The 20,099-nt window shown below is 39.3% G+C and overlaps 1 protein-coding gene across 6 annotated transcripts in view; it reads left to right on the top strand.

Annotated features, from left to right (window-relative positions):
- Nucleotides 1–20,099, top strand: part of PDE5A (phosphodiesterase 5A) — a 188,032-nt gene that overhangs the window by 133,962 nt on the left and 33,971 nt on the right. For all 6 annotated transcript variants that reach the window (XR_013828122.1, XM_079919930.1, XM_079919927.1 and 3 more), the window contains exons 10-12: nucleotides 1,212–1,387; nucleotides 4,751–4,810; nucleotides 18,192–18,338. Coding sequence is in view for 5 of the 6 variants with exons in the window: in XM_079919930.1 (XP_079776056.1) it covers nucleotides 1,212–1,387; nucleotides 4,751–4,810; nucleotides 18,192–18,338 (383 nt within the window). In the remaining variant the exon portion in view is untranslated. The remainder of the gene's footprint in view (nucleotides 1–1,211; nucleotides 1,388–4,750; nucleotides 4,811–18,191; nucleotides 18,339–20,099) is intronic.

The following is a 20,099-nucleotide window of genomic DNA, read 5'->3' on the forward strand; positions in this document are numbered from 1 at the left end:
GGAGGCCTGTGGGAGCTCGCTGTGAAGGGCATGTAGGGATCTATTGGACAACAGGAAAGAGAGCAGTGGGGAGCAGTATAGGCCAGCGGGAAAGCATAGGCAAAGGTGTGGGCAAGCAAAGTGCAGTCAGGGAACTGCTAGCAATGATCTGACGGGGGTGAAGAGGCACAGAGCAGCAGTGTGGTAATAAACTAGCCTTTGGGGCTAGGCTGAGCTGGGGTTTCAATTTTAGACATAAGCATACTAGCTAAGTGACCTGGAGCATATGACTTAACCTTCCTGAGACTCAGTTTCTTCATCTGTAAAATGGGCGTGGGCACACCTTTCTCACAGTATAAACTGTGCAGACTAGAGTTCATGTGTGTATTAAAGCACTGTACCTACATGCACATGATGGAAGTCTATATTACATATGCAGAGACAGAAGAGATGAGGACTTTAACAACAGTGTGTTACCCAGAGGTAGGAGGTCATCAAACTCCTCACAGAGACCACTAGGCTCAGAGTCCCATAGAACAACTAGTTCAATAAAGATTTGATGTAATCTTCTATTCATATCGACTACGTGTTTGACTTTCTAAGAAAGGCCAGGATTTGGGAGGTTAGGTTACGATTGTCTCCAAAGATTAGTTCTGCTTTTATTTCTAACTAAATAGACATTTCTATGTGCATTTATTTGTAGTATCAAAAATGATTGGAAATATGACTCTCCTGGATGCAGAGGTGCATATTTGAAACTTTAGACTGTCTATGTAAATTGTCTGTTTCATCCATTCTATTTTGTATGTAATTGTGTTATTTAACTTCTGGTTTCTCAGTAAGGAAAGGCAGTCTGTGTGACCCAAAATTCTGATGTGCATCAAAATTGCTCTCTTGGCAAATGTACAAAAATCCAATTAGTCTCCAAAGGACAAATTGTCTTTGGGGACTCAGCTGATCTGAAATTCGCGACCGAGTCTGGAAGAAAATAGTACTCTAGGATTTTTTGAACACAGACAACATACATTTAGGGCTATGTGAAACAAGTTCTCATGTAAATTGATTCAGATGACTTTTCTAGCTTATATTTGTGAGGATTCATTTGCTTATTTGGAGATACCAAGCATTCCTAAGAGAAAAGTGTAAGACAGTCGTGGTGGGGGGGGTCTTAAAGTCAGTGAGAACTGTGATGATGAAGAGTAACATTTGCTTGACTTCTTGAATTCTTACAGGGGTTTGCCAACTTGCTAATAAGATGGAGGAGACCACTGGCAAAATTAAGCCTTTCAACCGAAATGATGAACAGTTTCTGGAAGCTTTTGTCATCTTTTGTGGCTTGGGGATCCAGAACACACAGATGTACGAAGCGGTGGAGAGAGCTATGGCCAAGCAGATGGTCACGTTAGAGGTGGGCTGACACGTACAGGACTTCTCAGTCTCTATGGCCAAACTCTCAACTTACACCTCTCCCTGTAACAGCTCTTGGTGTCTGTTATATCACTGTATCCTTACGACAGTCATGTGCTTTAGATGATCAGATCCTTCTCTCATTTAAACAGCTGAGGAAACTGAGACCCAGAATATTTTAGAAACTTGTCAGGGGCCTTATGACCAAACCAAAGCTCCAGCCGTTGGTCCCTTCAGTCCTCTGCTTTTTCGGCCAGAAGCAGTCCTTGACCTTAATAATCCATTCACGCAGTTGTCTACTGCCACTGCACCCCGTCTGTCCCTTCCCCATTGCCTGAGCCTCCCCATCTCTCCTTGTGAGCAGTTGTATTCACACGTTTTAAAAAACAGAAACAGAAATCCTAAGCACTCAGAATCAGAAATGAGGAAAAGTGAAAGTCTTTCAAATTACAGATTTGTGGATCCCACTTCTGAAAATTCTGATTCAATAAGTCTTGGGTAGAGGCTGGGAATCTGCATTATTACAGAGCTCCCCCAGGTGACTGTGAATGTGAACCACTGGCTTGGGGCACTGACCTCAGGCAGACTCCCTCCCAAGCAGGACAAGCCTACCCAAGTGGGCCAGCCCTTTCCAGATGTACTTCACTAACTGCCTGAAGATGTTCACTTCGTGTAACATGGAAATTTCTTACATCATAGACCAACTTAGGGAAATAGACTTCATAAAGGGCATTACTTCGTCCTTCATACACTGGTGTGAAATATACTTTAATGTTTGCCTGCTCTTAGCTAGTAGAGATCAGTGGAAATCAATGTTTGGGATATAGATCATTAACTTTTCCTCCAACCCCTAATAAACAGATACCTAACCTAAAGAGCTAGAAGGGTATATAAGTCAAGATTTACCAATAACCAAGATGGTATGCTTTACTTTCTAATGTGAATATATAACACTAATAGTTTTGCTGTAGTGTTACATAAGAGACCTTGGCTTAGAAACCGATAGAAATCTGTTTCAAATACACACACACATATGTATGTGTGTGTATATATACAAACAAATATACATATATTTCAAATTACATATATGCACACATGTACATATATGTACGTGTGTGTGCATATCCAATTTTTAAGCAAATTTTTTTTGACTGTTTCCATGGCTTTGCACTGAAGAATTGAATCTAAGCCAGCTATCAATTAGAAGTTATCTCTTTTTAAAAAAACTTCCTATTTGGGAAACTTCAAACATAATGCTAAAGTAGAGAGAATAGCTTAAGGAGCCCCCACGTGTTCATTAGCTGTCTTGGGTAATTACTGACCTGTGGCTACTATTATTCCGTCCATACCCTTGCTCACTTCTCTGTACTCTTCTTCCCTATTAATCCATTGATTATTTTGAAGCAAATCCCACATATCATATCATTTTATTCAAAATCTCTGAATATTTTCCTGTTTGAGATTTATTTCTATTTTTACACTATAGTTTTACTTCAGTTAAATATGAGTCATTAGGCTTTCACTTAATATATACATTTCAATTTCAATTCATTATAGGAAGGCATATGTACAATCACAGGTTTAACCTTGAAAAAATTTTTTCTTCTGATGTATTGGATAAATGCTAAGGACATGAACCCCTCATGTTTTCTTATGACAGGGAATTATTTTGACCTGGAACACATCATTATAATGACAGTAAAACAACAACAATAATAGCTAACCTTTATCAAATGCTTACTCTGTGTTCGCACTTGTGTTAACAAAATTAATCCGTACAACCCTACGAGTAAGGTGCTATTTTGATCTTCAGTGTGTGATGAAATTAATTTTTTTAACTTAGAATGTCATGTTATTCCTTTATTCACTTATCCATGTTGCATTGCACGGATTTATATTAGACTAATTCATGGTCATAGCCTTAGCCTTTCTCAACAAACCACCTCTGTGGTGTCAGCAGCAGCTTAGCCATGACCTGTCCATTTCACAGGAGCAGGAGACAGCAACTCCAAGGTTCCTGAGGTTTCCTAGTGATTAATGGTTCAAACACTAAGACAAATCAAGTGTATCATAGCATTATAACATTCTGAATCACAAGATAGTAGATGTATGTACCATTTGGCTTTAGATTTTGAATTGCTTAAAATTTAGAAACTAGTTCAAGGGAAACTAGTTTGGGCTGCTGAATTACTTGGCTCACCATTTAAAGTCTGAACATGGGATACCTTTTTATCATTGATTTTAAAACTTTGATGGATTTTAGTAAATCTGTGTTGACTCTGTCAAAAATGAAGTTTTAAAAATGTGTTTTTAAAATATGATAGTTTAAAATGCAATCACTACCTTGGTTTAAAAGAGTGTCTAAAATATTATTCCATTACTTAAAAGTTATCACTTTTGAAAATGGGAATGAATGATTCTCACGTTAAGTTATAAGAAGACAGTAAACCTGCCTTACCATCTTCTTACAACTTAACTCACTAGGGCGATGGGAAGTGTACTAAATTGGGAGTTGAAAGCTGGGTTCTAGGCCCTCTTGTCTTCTCACTGGGTGTGAGCTCACAGCCAAGTCATGAGGATCCCTGAGCCTAGGTGTCCTCAGCTGTTAATGGATAGATTTATAGACCAGCCCTACTCTTCTCAGTTCTTGAATCATATGAGTGTAAAAGGATCCTTGAGTCTGTGTGACATTATATCTCCGCTGTGCAGTTTTTCCTTATGAATTCTGCAGTGGTTACATACTTCATCTGAGAGCCACTTCTAGGCTACTTTCTTTCCAAATATCAACGTTAAAATGTCAGTTTATGCAGAGGTCTTTTATCTTGATTCTGTACACAAGTAAAAATAACTAAAGTCAGTTTTTTTTAAAAGAATTCTGCAGTGGTTACATATGAATTCTGCAGTGGTTACATACTTCATCTGAGAGCCACTTCTAGGCTACTTTCTTTCCAAATATCAACGTTAAAATGTCAGTTTATGCAGAGGTCTTTTATCTTGATTCTGTACACAAGTAAAAATAACTAAAGTCAGTTTTTTTTAAAAGAAAGTGACCCAAAATATTCTGCCAAGTTTGACCTAAGAGTGTGGCTTATAAATAATGTGTTTGTTATATCAACAATGTCAGAGGAAAAGTGACAGTTTTCTTTGAACATAGGGAGTATAACTTTCTGTTTCTGTAATAAGCATTTGAATCAAAGTCTGGGATTTTCTCTCTGTTGAAGAAAGCAGCAAACAAGATATGTTGTTCTGAGGAGTCTAGCTGTCTCTGCAGGAAGTTTTAGCAGAATCTCAGGCTTGAAATTGTGGTCTGTGTTTGGTAGTCCTCTCTTGTATAACCTGCATTCCTTCTTTTCTCGCCCTGTAGGTTCTGTCATATCATGCTTCAGCTGCAGAGGAAGAAACACGAGAGCTCCAATCCTTAGCGGTAATCCTCCTCCTCTTTCTTTGTAGAAATGACTAACTAGAGGCATCTAATTAATACATAAATATACTTCTCTCAGGACAACTGCTTCTACTGGTAATGGTCCCCTAGACATTTAATTAAATGTGGTACATATTTATATGAACATTTATAAAAATATCTAATCAAATCTGCTTTCTTGCAGGGCTAGAAACTCACTGATAACACAGAGCAAAGGATAGCATCATATTGATTTTGTAATACATTATATGATTCTGATATTTTTCCAATAATTGTTATAATCTTAAGAAAGATGTAATCTTTCTTAAGCCAAAATTAAATTTAGTTTTCAGTTCATGGGGAAGTGTGGACAGGCGACTGCAAGGTGGTTGGTTGGTTAGAGTAATAACAGCAAAGATTGTATAGCTTGTAACTGATAATGTACTCTGTGTTCTTAAGAATTGAGAGTGATTTTAATTTCTGATCATATGGCTTACAGAATGTTATTTGAAATTGGGTTCAAATAAGATCAGTTGCTGAATTCTCACTACATTCTTATTTAGGATACTATGAGAGAAAACCACATTGATATGTAAGTGGAATATCACATGTTCTAGGTCTTGATTGAGATTGCCTTGGATGAGATTAATGAAAATTCGAGCCACTTACACATTGACAACCAAGACTGACCCTCTGAGTTTAAATTTACTTGAGACAACATAAAGTCTATATGAGATTTGATGAGAGTCACGTAAGGAATGAGAAGGGTCACTGAGATCATTGAGATTCTTTTTCTTTGTCGTCATCATCATGGCTTGCCAAATGTTCACCCTCCGTGCCCTTACATACATTTTCTCATGTAAACAGGACAGCTGTGCTATGAAGCAAGGGACGTGCTCAGTGCTCACGGTCGCAGTGGCAGGAAGTGGAGAGTCAGGATACAAACTCACACTGTCTCTCTCCAGAATGCATGCATATAATCACTGTCTTATCTGTGATGGGCTGTTAGGGAGAGAGAAGGCTAAAGATGATTCAGATGTCCTGACCTTGGTAATTCAGAGAGTGATCATCCCATTCATTAACAAAAGTGGAAATATTAAGAAAGAAAACGGATAGATTTGATTTAGAACATGGTAAGTTTGAGGTAAGTGAACAACCAAACAGACATCTTCAACAACCAGGAAGGGCAGGTCTAGAGTGGGGAGGGGCTGGTGGGCAGAACTAGAGGCGGTGATTTGGAAGTTAAATCATGGGATCTGGGGGAGTCCCGTGGTAGTGAAAGACTGGGAATGGAGCAAGTTGGGGAGAGTGCAGAAAGATGTGCAAGGCTGCAGGCAGAACTCTTGTGGGTATAGGTTTAGATGGAAGGTGTAGGAAAAGAAACCAGCTAAAGCAGCAAAGTGGGAGTTAAACTGGGAGGAAGGTTTAGGCTAGGCAGTGGCACAGAAGGCTCGTAGAACAGTTTTTACAAGAAGGGAGATCCCATCATTTGTTATAGGAAGGTTGAGAAATAGGACTGAGAAGGCTGCTGGATTCAGTGATGAGGTGATTGTTCAGAAGGCAACTTCAGGAGTGAAACTGCAAAGGGTATGAGTAAATGGTGAGAAAATGGAGGAAATGAATACAGACTATTTTTAAAAATATGGTTTGTATGAAAGAGAGTGAAATAGCTAAGACAGGTGTTGGCTGCATCATGTGAAGTTTTTTACTTGTTTTGTTTTGTGTGTGTGAGCAGGGTTTGCTCACAAGCAGGAAAGCCAGCATGTTCTTGGACAAAGGCATAAGGTCCAGGGTGAGTGTGAGACTAAGAAATTTAGTCAATTTCTTTCAAGCAATTGAAAGAGGTCTGGACCTTGAAGTGGCCTAGATATTAAAGAGACATTTCTTTGGCCAAGACGAGAGAAAAGGGATAATAATAATAGTAGTAATAGTAGTAATAGTAAATAATAATAGCTACGCTTAATTGAGCACTTACTATATACCTGGCATGTTTGAAGTTCTTTGTGTGTGTTAACTTAAGTGCATTAAATCCACAGCCATACTATAAGGTCAGTTTCAGCATTTTGAAAATGGAATTTGAGGTTGAGAGGGTTTAGATTGTCCTCCTCAGGATCTCCCAGATGGTGAGTGATGGTGCCAGGACTAAATCCAGGCAGTCCAGACCCAAAGCCCACACGTCATTGCACAGCACTGGAGAGAATGCGCTAGGAAAGAAGGAAAGAGAATCAGGACTTGTAGATGTTCTTGATTAAATCACCGAGTAGGAAGCTGAGTCATCTGCCAAGAACAGTTGAAGGAACTTGAGATGATTTCATCTGAAAGATTAAGCTTCTCTAGGGGTTAGCCTCATTCGAATTGGCTGTATTTCTTTTGTTCACGGCGACGTTTGAAGGAATGAGACGTTTTTCAATTATTTACAAAGGTTTAGAAGTTTAAAGTATTTCTCACATCAGACTTAATTGCCCGTTTGTGTAATCCTCGCGGAGTGATAAAGTTTTGAACTAACTGCATACTGTGAGCTGGAAATGATCGCATGGAGAGATACATTTTGAAGTGCTTGCAGGCTTTGTGGGATTATTAAGTTAGCTCTAAAATGAGGGCAAGGGTACACTTTGTTGTTTTAGATAAATAAAAACTAGCAAATAGAGTCATTTCTAAAGATAATGCTTTAAAAAATCCATTAGGATATTAAACTTTGCTTTTTACTTTGAAAATAGCATAGTCTTTCAGAAAAATTTGAAAATTATTTTCTCAATTATGTTAATAATTTTAGCCAGAGAAAAACACTTTGGAAAAACTGAGAATTGCTATATTGCAGTATTGTTCAAAACCATCTGTTGTTCCGTTTGGAAAATAGATTTCTGGCAGCTGCATTGAGAAATTTAGGATAACATAGCTTGTAGGTCAAATAATTCATTTGAATTGGTTGGAATTCAGCAACTGATTTCAATTCTGTTTTCTATCTTCCTAATAAAAATTCCTTTGCAGCCCCAAATACACAGGTGTCTGCATCATCCAGAAATTACCAAAATTGCTGTCTTAGTCATGTGTCTGATGGTTTATCTCAATTTAAAACCTAAAATAAATTGAAAAGCTGTCAAATGCTTCTCAATTTTTATTTTTAGAAATCAGTTCTTGAAAGAATTAAATAATGTGCTTAAGTATACTAAATATTTATGCCTATGTTCAGAAAAGTTTTCTAGTCATAAAAGTATAACAAAGTTGATAGGAAATTCAGAATCCTTTTTTTCCCTTGCTTAACTTGAGTTTTTATCCCATTTTTAATCTTATTTTCTCTTGGCTTAAAATTGGGTGTAGCAGAAATAGGGCCTCAAACAAGCATTTTGCCATATACCTTTTTTTTTTTTTTTTCTTTCTTTGCGGTACGCGGGCCTTTCACTGCTGTGGGCTCTCCCGTTGCGGAGCACAGGCTCTGGACGCGCAGGCCCAGCGGCCATGGCCCACGGGCCCAGCCGCTCCGCGGCATGTGGGATCCTCCCGGACCGGGGCACAAACCCGTGTCCCCTGCATCGGCAGGCGGACTCTCAACCACTGCGCCACCAGGGAAGCCCTGCCATATACCTTTTAATGATCCTTACAAGTTACTGAGCTAAAAATAAAAGGACCCCAGCTGACCTGGTTATGGTTATAAGAAAGTTGTTAGTTAAGATACCAGAATGAAATAAATGTTTATGTATTATAAGTAACTGAATATTTGATTGAAAAGGCCTTTTCTGCCTTCTCTTGCTAGAAGAACAGTAAATAAATACGTTTTAGAGTTCAGTTTTTTAAAATAAACTTCTCAGTTTTGTCATGGAGTCAGTGCTGATTCGGTTCCAATCCCTACAGATTCTGCTTTATAGCAGTTTCTTTAATCACACGTAACGTATCTCAAAGCAAACTGAGACCCTGTTGTGATCCTGAAAGGTCTTCTGTATCAAAATAGAGAGGGAAAAGCTGGCCACTTAGGCAGGATTTCCTAGGACAGAATTTATACCTCATCTTGACCTTAACCTTTCAGAGCCAGAAACTTCAAGTGAACCCTCTTGATCAGGCATGTGTGTGAATGCTGCAGGTAACAGCAGTAAGGGGCAGAGCCAGATACCTGACCCAAATCTCTATTGCCTAAGACAGCGTTAGAGTATAGAGCCACTTCCTTATGTCAAGATGATCATCACATTCCTTCACTTTGGGGGAAAATCTCTATGGATAGTCAAATTATAAATGGAAAATTTTGAGCAGATAATAATAAAGAAGAGTTGACCCTATGATCTAGATAACTAGTGTCACCGAACTGTAGCCAACAAGGCATCCAGTAAGGCATCTTCTTCCTTAAAAAGTGCTAGAAATACTCTGGAACAATTTGGGTCCTTTGGACTTCCTGTACACTGTCAGTTGATGCATTCATTTTTATAGACGTCTATAACATGAATATATCTTTTCCACGTTGCAAGATTTAATAGATTCTGTTTGGTTCTTCCTACTTTCATTTCATTTCTTACCTATTTTGCTTTGATTTTACTAGTGGATTACTTCCAGTGGTAGTCTTAGCTCCAAAGTATGGTGGCACTGTTCTTGAGCTTCTTATATACTAATTAGATGCTAACCAAATCTGAGTGTATTAGTCCCAATTGTAGTCATACATTTTCTCTGAAGTTTTACTTATAAGCACATATGTATTTTATTGGAATCTTGACATTATTATGTGCCTTCATTACATGGTTTTGAAAAACCTTATGCTCATTATTCAAGTTGTTTTTATAGTCTGTGCCTCTTCCCTATTGAGATTTAAAGGAATCCATTTATATAATGTTAGAAAGAAGAAAAAATAGTAAAATATGTTAATATAGTTATTGAAGAAAATATGCTAATCTAGTCCTGCTAGGCCTTATTCACGTCTTTATTCTCTTTAAGATTTGGTTCCACATGCTGAGTTGGAATATTCACCTCTCTTTGTATTAGTAGGTTTCTTTCTCATTCATATTTGGATCCAATTCCTTCTTAGAGAAAGATATATTCTAACAGCCTTGTAAACTAATTGTGTGGGGTTTTTTCTTTGAAAACACATTTTCTGTGCATGTTAAACGTGGGGAAGAGAGACATTAGCCTTCTGTAAAGTGTAATGTGATGGCTGTCAGCGTGGCTTTGTTCAAAGACCCAGACCCAAACTGCTCTGCATAAGAGTGCCCCAAGAGGCAGGCTAGTGATGGGGACTGATAAGGAGAACTTAAAATACCTGACTGAGCATCTCTCCTTGTGGCTACCAATAAACTCATCAAATACCTACATTAATTTTATTCCTGAAAATAATTTCCTTAAAGAATGGATCTTTGAGGAAAATCTCCTTCCCTCTTAACATCTGTATCGAATAAACATCAAGGAGTAATGTAACAAAATGCCTTCATAAAACACTGAAGCTAATTAGAAGAATTTGACATTTTATGGAAGACCAAGTTCAGTGGCTGCCTTTCTTTCAGACTGAATTTAATAAATAACTTCCTGAATAAGGGCCTTTCGTAAGAGTTGACAATTAGGAGTTGTTTCTGTAATTTCTATTTTAGCTCTTGAGATTTGATACTTCAGACCTCAGGCAGGCAGAATGCCTTTGATTGCAGTGTGACCTTTTTTGTGCAAAGATTATACAGTTGAGCAAATTGTGTAGCCACATGTCTTTATTTTCCTCCAAGGTTACCAGAGACTTTGCCACAGGCTAAATATATAAACCTTTTTCATGAGACATCCGCCAAAAATATGAAACTCAATAATTTTTAAATGACCCTTATATTTACCATACCCAAGTGTATTATTTTCCATGAACATGTGATTTATGGGCTTCAAGGAGACTATACATTCTATAAACGTATTATTTCCTATAAAGTTTCATTTCCACGCTTGTGTAAAAGGGACCCCAGTGTGTCCCTTTTTGTTGTGTAAATGGACTTATTTCATAATAAGAAATAGTTGAATAAAAGAAGGGCTGTCATTTGTCTTAAGTAAGGTACTGATAAAGCTCTGGAACAATTCTCTTTGACTTTAGAAAAATAGGTGACCTTACTAGTCAGGATTCTCCAGAGAAAAAGAAGCAGAAGGAGATTTTATATATGCGTAAATGAGAGAGAGAGAGATTCTGAGGAGTTGGCTCACATGCTTGTGCGGGCTGAGAAGTCCACAGTCTGCTGTCTGCAGACTGGAGACCCAGGAAGACCAGCGGTGTCATTGAGTTGAGTCTAAAGGCCTGAGAGCAGGGGAGCTGATTGTTGAAATCCCAGGCCCAGTGCCTGAGAAGATAGGAGATACCCCATTCCAGTGGGCTTGGAGGAAGCAAGAAGGGGCACGTTCCTCCTTCTTCCACCTTTTGTTCTGTCGGGCCCTCAGTGGATTGGATGATGCCCTCGCACGTTGGGGAGTACAGTCTCCTTTACTGAGTCCACAGATTCCAATGTTCGTCTTATCCAGGAACACCCTCACAGACACACCCAGAAATCATGTTTCATTTGGGCACCCTGTGGCCAGTCAAGTTGCGACATAAAATTAACTATTACAAGTGACTAAAAAAGGTAGTTAAATGTGTACTTACATTCTCTGTCATTATGTTGTTAGGGATCACTTACGCAAACTTATTAGCATCCTTGTGTTGTTGCACTTAAACGATATATTTCAATTTTTTGTGTGTCTATCTTCTCCGTCAGACTGTTAGTTCTTGAGTCATAATAATAATAGCTACTATTTAGTGATTGCCTAACAGGAACCTGGTTTACATGTTTTGTTGAGTAACTGAGTGAATGATTCTGGAAAATTAAGACTTTTAGGAAGCCTATAATCTAGCATGAAATAACACAATTCACGATCCTTCAATGCATTCAACAAGATTATGCTTTCTTTTTTCTTAAAGTGATTATGAAGCTAGAAATAATTTAATAGTTGATGAAATGAATAAAACAGCGGCTAACTGGTCATAGAGCTTTCATTTTCATGAATATAGCATGATGGTTAAGAACGTGAGTCTGGAGAGAGATGTCTAGGTTCAGATTCCAGCTCTGTGATCTCGGGTAAATCTGTGACTTCTCTGAGCCTCAGTTTCTTCATTTGTAAAAAGAGAATAATGAAAGAACTTAGAGAGTTGTAGTGACCAGAGCTCCTGGTACACATGCCTCCCCCCCTATTATGTGTCAGTTATTATTAGTAATGGTGATAGTGGGAGGAAAAGCAGTTCTCCTAAGGTAGTAGGAGCAACGTTGAGGCCTTCATCTTCTCCGTCATGTTCCAAGCCTTTTTGCCCAAGCCATTCTAATTATGCACCATCAAGAAAGTTGTTGGGGGATGGAGGGAATGAAAAGTGCCCACCAAACTGAGAAGGTATCTTGAGACTGAAAAACAAGGCAGGCAGCTCCACACGCAATGGATCAGTTCATCGTAGTGTAACTTACAGGGCAGGATCGGATGGACAACAATTTGGAAGCATTCACAGCTGCACTCCACACCACCGAGGGGCCACTGGGACAATTTTATGGTTAATCTAGGGTATACAGGTATGTGCTTAGAAACAGGGAGTGCATTCCTAAGTCAAGATTTATGAATGGGTAGCTAGTCTCAGGGGCGCTGGGAATTCGTCAGTGAAGGTCTTCATCATTGTTTGGAGCTAACAGAGCATTGAGGCCACCTGGACCTAATGATTGTTAAAAATATCTATTAACTACAAAGCCCTTGATGACGGAGAAATGATTTACCATATAGTACAGTCCTGGGGAGGGTCAGTGGAAGGACAGGAGGAACTGTATGGGCCCAAGATGGTGTCAGTTATGCTAACAACCATACAAAAGTATGCACTCATTTTTGAATTAGCCAAAAAAGAACAACAGGTGGGTGGAAAACAGGTAGGAAGAAAAAAGCACCATGTGTTCTAAAATAAATGTAAACCTTTTGTTTGTGAAGTGTAACCAATTCTCTACTTGAGGGGAGTTATCTAGAGTTGACCATTTTAAGTAACATCCTACCCAGAGCTGCTAAAAAGTAGAAAACTTTTGGTCATTGCTTTCCCATCCTGAGTTTCCAGTGTTCTTGCAAATGAATCAATCAAAATTTAATGACACTTAAAACAAGCTGAAGCTGAGTTTTTTCAATTACAGTAGCGAAGTATTCATTGTGCAGATGAAAGAGGGAATTCAGCTATAAAAATTTTTTCAAAAGTAAATAAAGTGAATAATTGAACTGTAAGAGAAGAAGTCATAGTCTATAATTTATCCGTTGTGTCTCACTCAGCATGGTTCATTACTAATGTTTGTGTTATAGCTCTTTGCCAAATTAAAGTAAATATTATGAAGAACTGACTAGGTGCTTGATCATCACAAAAAGTTTTTCATTTATACATTCACATTTATCTATTTTATGTGGGTATTATATTAGGTGTTACAAATATAACAATAAGTAATCAATCTCTGTCCTCTTGGAACTTAAAGAATAGTGAAGGACTATATGTATAACTTAATTATATAATATTATATAATTATCAGAAAAAAAGCTATGACTGTAAAGTATAGGCATCATGAAATTATATACTATAGACATATTCTAGAGTGAATGGTTTGGGATATGTGTAGTTATCCACATCTTCTTAAATGTCTCAGTTCCATTCTTGGTGCCCCACTTGCTCCTGATCAATGCTCTAATGTTCACATAAGAGATACGGCAAGTCTGTGATTTCATCCTACACCGTCATTCAGCAGCCTACAGGATGAGATTGTGTGTGGGTTTCGAGATCTGGCTCACTGTGGAAACTTTCATGTAAGCCAGAATCAGAAAGCCACTAGGCCATCTCCTTCCAGAATCAACCATCGCAGCATATGTTGGGAGTGAGAAAGCTGCTGCCAGAACTGAAGTCTCCACAGCTGCATAACACGCTCTGGAACCACATTTTAGAAAAACGGGTTCCTCGTGTGGTAGGCACTGTGTTAGTTTGAAATTCAGGTATACCTCATTGAAGAAACCAGATTTCATCTGGAACCCTAGCTGAAAGGGAGTCAGGGAAATATATTTTTGAGCTTTCTTAACTCTTCAGAAAATGAAGGCTCACTAGGAAAAGGTTGCAATAGGTGTTATGTTAATGGAGTCTTGCTACAGTATCTACCACAGAGACCCGGAAGTGAAAGAGACAGCATTAATTAACCTTGAAAACAAATGGCAAAAACATAGACACCTCTCCCCACCTTGCATAAAAAAGTCAAATGATGGCAATTTCCAAAAACTCAATTTTTCATTTAGAGCATTATTGCAGTAAGTATAGAGGCTACCACTATAAGCATAGTATCACCGTCACAGCTAAGGAGCACCATCCATTTACCTTAAATGGTGAGAGAGTCAGAGACGGAGCTTGGGCCTGTACAGGAAGGTCACTGGCAAGATTTAGATGCCACTCACAGGGTGGCCTTGGATTCCAAAGTGAGAAGGCAGTTATAGATCCTGGAGTCCTGTGGACACAGAGATAAATGAAACCTTAGAGACAACCCCCTCATTTTACAGGTGAGAAAATGGGCAGAGGTTGAACATCTTGTTCAGGGTGACAGAGTCAGTGGGGCATCGGGACTAGAACCCCTAATAGCAAACATTCCTTTACCGTGTGCTTCACCTTGCTTTCAGGTTTCTCTTTTTATGATCATTATCTAATGCCAAATGCAGATGTGGTAGCTGATCTAGGATAATGCCGGCTGGTGATCAGTTTATTATATAGATCCTCATCAGTCAGAGGGTACTCAGAACAGCTGTTTTTAATTAACGATCACTGAGCAGTTAAAGTATTTTTATAGCTCTGAATACTGCTTCCTTTAACCCAATCCAGTCCTACTCCCAAGGATATGTCCAGTTCCACCCTTAGTGAATTTCACTTCCAGAGTTTTGTTTTGTTTTGTTTAATTTTTGCAAGAATGGTGAAAAGGGATCAAGACTTTAGAAAAAAGAGTCATAAAAAAGGAACTTGAATGAAGAATTTCCTCTAAAGAGTCACGAGAGGTAACTAGTTTCTTTATGAGTTTGAGTGGCAGATATAATTAAAGAACTCAGAAGAAAAATGACTTTGTACTACCAAACGGTTTGCCAGGTTGAATCTTTAACCCAGGGAGCTTTGTATCTTCTTTATATCCCGTATTTGGTTAATTTGACACAAATTAGAACTCCCAACCCTAGAAAGGCTTAACTATATTCAGATGAAGCACTAAAATATCTAATTGCTATTGCCTGAGAATTCACAGGCACTGTGCTTTCATGTGGGGAAATAAGCAGTATTGTGCAGTATTAGGTGGTATCATAGTTCCAGAAGTTCGAATTGGATTAGTCAACCATAATACATATACACATTTATAGCTTTACAGAATCTATAAAATATGTTACTTGTTTGTCTTCAACATCATGATGCAATAAGTTATATTATCCCCCAAAGAAAAACAAAGTCAGAAGTCTCACTTTGCAAATTCTAACAAATCAAACGGTCAGTGAAGGAAGCTATAAAAATCCAGAACTGTATATACATAACCTCTCCCAGAAATACCACATATTTTTTCCCTGCTATTAGTAAGATGTAGACTATTTCGTTTTATAAAATGGTAAGTTAGAATGACAGGCAATATGTTTTACTTAAAATCCCCTTTATCCCAAGCCCTTTCAGGGCAGACAGAAAGTTGAATTCTCTTGTGATGGTCAGAGAAGCAGTTTACGAGAGCTTTAAATGATGTGTGACTTTCTCATGGCTTATTAGCAATCGATCCCAAGAATTCCGAACCTCTCTATCACTGACCACAAGGTTCTGAAGGAAAATGTCTGCACATCCCCCCAGGTCAGCTTAGAAAGGTTGAGTCGTGGTGTGACGTGGCTGAACAAGCAGAAGAGAAGCGTCTTTGCTCTCAGGAGAGAGCGGTCGGGAGTTAGAGTGTATAATGGGGCGAGGCACAAGCCATGTTGGCCGTCTTCATCACGTTGTGTTTAGAATATCCGTTGTGGAAGGAAAGAGGGAAAACTTCCTGCTCTAAGAATAATGATGCCCTAAGGAACAAACATCTGTTCTCTTGTGCAATGTTTAAGGGAAGCAGCTGTCATCTGCTCTGAGTTAAAAGGTGGGCCTACTCCCACCTCCACACTTCCCCGGTCCCCTCAAGCTGTCTGCTCCGTCTCGATGTTGGAGGCTGGTGTAAACAGCGCTACCCTTTCTCGGTGCATTTTCAGCCCTCCTTTCTTCCCCTAGTTCAGCCCACGCATTAGCCTGTCGAATTGACTGAACAGAAGGCGTATTTCCTCGTGAATTTTGGGCTTGGGCAAAAGAGTCTTGGTTTGGAGTATGAAGAGGGTGACATTCTTTTAAAGTTTAATCAGGTCTGGTATATGTAAGTAAAACACGAGGGTCCCGATGAGCAGAGAATGTGCGCGCGCCCTCAGGCTGGTAGGGAAAGTTCTAGATTGCTCCATAAAGTTTTAGTAGTTTTGACCTTTTTACTTCATAAAAGATGGAGGGAAGGCAGAGAAGTGATATACCAGATTCTCAGAAGAAATTTAAGGGGTTTGGAGGGAATCAAGGAAAAAACATTGGAAAGAACCTGGTTTTCTTCCCTCTGCCCCACACCAAGTTAAAGCCTCTTTTCATCACGTCAATCTCAGCCACATCTGGCTAAGGCAGTTACAGTGCTGGCAGAGTGAATAGTCAAGGGGATGGAGAAGTGGGGTTCTTACAAGTTCTCATGCCGGCAGGGGCGCGGCAGGAAATCTAGGAGAGAAGCCTGACAGCTTTGCTCAGTATGAGGGAGCCGGGGGGCCTCGGCTGTGGCCAGCATTGCTTCATGGGAATTGGGGCTCAACGTGGCCGGATTTTCCAGGAGACGCCAGAAATCCTGTTTTATTGTTAAAACTCTCCCAATTTTTAAATAGTATAACAAATTCGGTGGTTTTTAAAAAATACTCAGTACCAAACCAAACGAATTGGAATGCATTTGCCAGGTCTGCTAGTTTTCTAACTCAAGTTAATGGGCTCCACTCTCCTAAGAAGTTTTGGGACCTTAAAACCAGAACTTATAACTCAAATTAAGTGAAGGGAATAAGATTTTCCCCCTTCCATTCATTTAATAAATATTCATATTAACAAATATCAAAACTGTATCCATCAGTAGACACAATGGATACAAAGATGTGTAAGGTACAGCCCCACCTGTCAGTCGCAGTGTATTTAGGAGACAGATAAACAAGAAATTACATTATAGTGAACTTCGTGTAATTAAACAGGTATTCCCAAGGTGGGATTAGCTCTGAAGGGCATTTAACTCTTCTTTGGATGGGAACTGTGTCTTAAGTTCTTTAGTTAAAGAAAATAGGAGAAGCAGGAGGTAAAAGGAACATTGATTTAAAAAAAAAAAAAGAGCAAGGTGTATTTGAAGAAATTGCAAGTGTTTTACTACAATTAAATGACTAACAAATCAAAACTGAGGATGTTAATTAAAACACAGATCCCCCTCCAAAACACCAGTTTCTTAACCCATCCCAGACCTACTGAATCAGAATCACTAATTCTATTTTTTTTTTTTTTTTTTTTTGCGGTATGCGGGGCTCTCACTGTCGTGGCCTCTCCCGTTGCGGAGCACAGGCTCCGGATGTGCAGGCTCAGCGGCCATGGCTCACGGGCGCAGCCGCTCCGTGGCATGTGGGATCCTCCCGGACCGGGGCACGAACCCGTGTCCCCTGCATCGGCAGGCGGACTCTCAACCACTGCGCCACCAGGGAAGCCCACTAATTCTATTTTTAATAGGCACCCTAGGTGATTCTTGTGGTCAGGCTTGAGTAAAGTAGGTTCTGTTAGTCTCTAGATTAGAGATTGTGTCAAATCTGAGAGCAGCATAATCTGTCTGCACTGGAAGCCAGGCTCCAGTCCTTACCTGGCTGTGCTACCATGGGTAAGGAAGTGTTCATCCACGCTCACGTTTCTGTACTTGAACAATGGAGCTAGAGGATCGATTTCATAAGGTTGTCTTGAGGATTAAATGTAAAATGCTTAGAACATTATCATTATCCTGCTCACCACTTATCCTCTGGGACGGGGCCCATAATTACTCAATAAGTATCTGTTGAACGAATAACACTGAGGAGGTATAAAGGGGCAGGATCACTGGAGTCCTTAGTTCTGCCTGCTGTTCTAGGTACAGTTACCCTCTCTCCTCCACCTGGCCTACCTGGAACCATATTAGTTACCCACATGTGGCTCAGTTTAAAAAAAAAAAAAATGGAGTAACTTCTACATTAAAAGATTTCTAGTATATGACATTAAAAGGAAAAAAAATAAACACAGTGTGCTATTTCCCCATAGCAAAGCAAGAAAACTTTGTGAATCACTGCTGCTTTAACAGCTTTATCTCACTTTCTTCTTCTCCCCTTACCTAAGGCTGCCATGGTACCATCTGCCCAGACACTTAAAATCACCGACTTCAGCTTCAGTGACTTTGAGCTGTCTGACCTGGAAACGGCACTGTGCACAATCCGAATGTTCACTGACCTCAACCTTGTGCAGAACTTCCAGATGAAACATGAGGTAGGAATGCAGTGGTGTCCTCTGGAAAGCGTGTGTGTGTGTGTGTGTGTGTGTGTGTGTGTGTGTGTAAGGGAGAGAATTAGTTTTGGACACTAGTATGGAATAAGGATTTTTAAGTTTCAGAGATTCATATACTGTCACCTAATGCATACCCAGCGTGTTTAAAGAAAAGTTATCAACCATTAAAAAGACATGTATTGGGTTCCCACATGTATCAAGCACCAGGTTGAAGAATAGGGGAGAATATTCCCAACAGTGAGAGCAGCGTGTGCAAAGGCAGGATGACAGAAAGCGGGGTTGGAGGCATGGAGCACTGGAGAGGGGCTGAGAAAAGCAACCAAGAAGCAGATTCTGTAGAACCTTGTACACTATTCAGAGGAATTTGGATTTTATCCTGAAAACAATGGTGAGTCACTGAGGAATTTTAAGTAGGGAAGTAACGTGATCTGATTGTGGAGGTTACGATAACACAGTAGAAAGAAGGACCAAAACAGAGTGAACTCCTTTGGAAGTGAGGGAGTGAAGAGGTTGATGTGAAGCCAAGCTCTTGGTTCAAACAGGGTCACCCATATGGAGTGAAGATGAAAACTGATTTTAACCCCCGTCGATTACCTTATTCGCCTCTCAGAAAATAGCAAGACTGAAATCAATACCTTCTAATACCAGTTGGGAGATATCAGGGAATTCTATTCTGTTTCATAATGGCTACGTGTATCTCATCAAAGAATAAGGGAGAATAGAAAGGCCAATATGAAAAAAAAAAATCAGTAATTTGCCTTTAAAACTACTTTTTTTCCAGTCAGTTGAATGTCTAGTCTCCTCGTACAGATTTCCTATCTGGAAATGTAAATACCTTGAAGGCCTCCACTATCCAGCAATCCATTCATTCATAAAATGAATATTTATTAACAGTAAGCAGTGTATCCTGTACTGTGCTAGGTACACATTTCAGTGATGATTCGTCCCTGCTCTCAAAGCCTCACTGAGGCATGAAAACTGAGGGCTAATATAGCTAAGGTTAATACAGTGTCATTTCTGGTATTACTGGGGGCCCGAATCTAGCTCTTTCTTTAATTTAACCGGTTTATATTACTCTTGGGTGAAAACAAAGACCAACTGTCTGTAGACTCTTCTCTAGTAATACTTCACTCCTATAAGAGCGTGTTGATTAAGAGATCATATCATTTAATTATTTTAAGAAGCTCTCAAGAAAGGTTCTTTGGTTGTTATTGTCCCTGTTTTACAAATGAAGAAATTGACATAGCATGGTGGAGGAGACAGTTCACGGATTTTGAGTCATAGCTCGACTAGTGATTACCTCTGACTTCCTTGGGCAGTTAATCTCTCACATTCTCAGTTTTGTAATCTGTTCATTGGGAATAGTGGTACGACCTCCCCAGCGGGAGTCCTGTGAGAATTACACATGCATCTGTGAGATTGTCTATTTGCATGCATGTGTATGTGTGCACCCTTGTATATTTCGATTAACACACAGGTGTAGAGTACATGTCAGTTATCCCTTCCTTAGACCAAATTTGACCATGGTTATATTTCCCTATCAGATTTCTCTGTGGTAGGTTATAGGGCTCATTTTAAAACGCCTCTTCTATTAATGGAATGAAGATCTCATTTAGAGCCAGAAGTTCTAAACGCAAATCTCAGTTCTGCTTCTTGCTAGTCACGGAACTTCTAAACCTAGATAGCGGCTCAAATCCCTTTCCATTCCTGAGATCGCCCATACTTTACACTAGTGCTGATTCT

The sequence above is a fragment of the Stenella coeruleoalba genome, assembly GCF_951394435.1.
Source record: "Stenella coeruleoalba genome assembly, chromosome: 4".
In the NCBI taxonomy this organism is placed as follows: domain Eukaryota; kingdom Metazoa; phylum Chordata; class Mammalia; order Artiodactyla; family Delphinidae; genus Stenella; species Stenella coeruleoalba.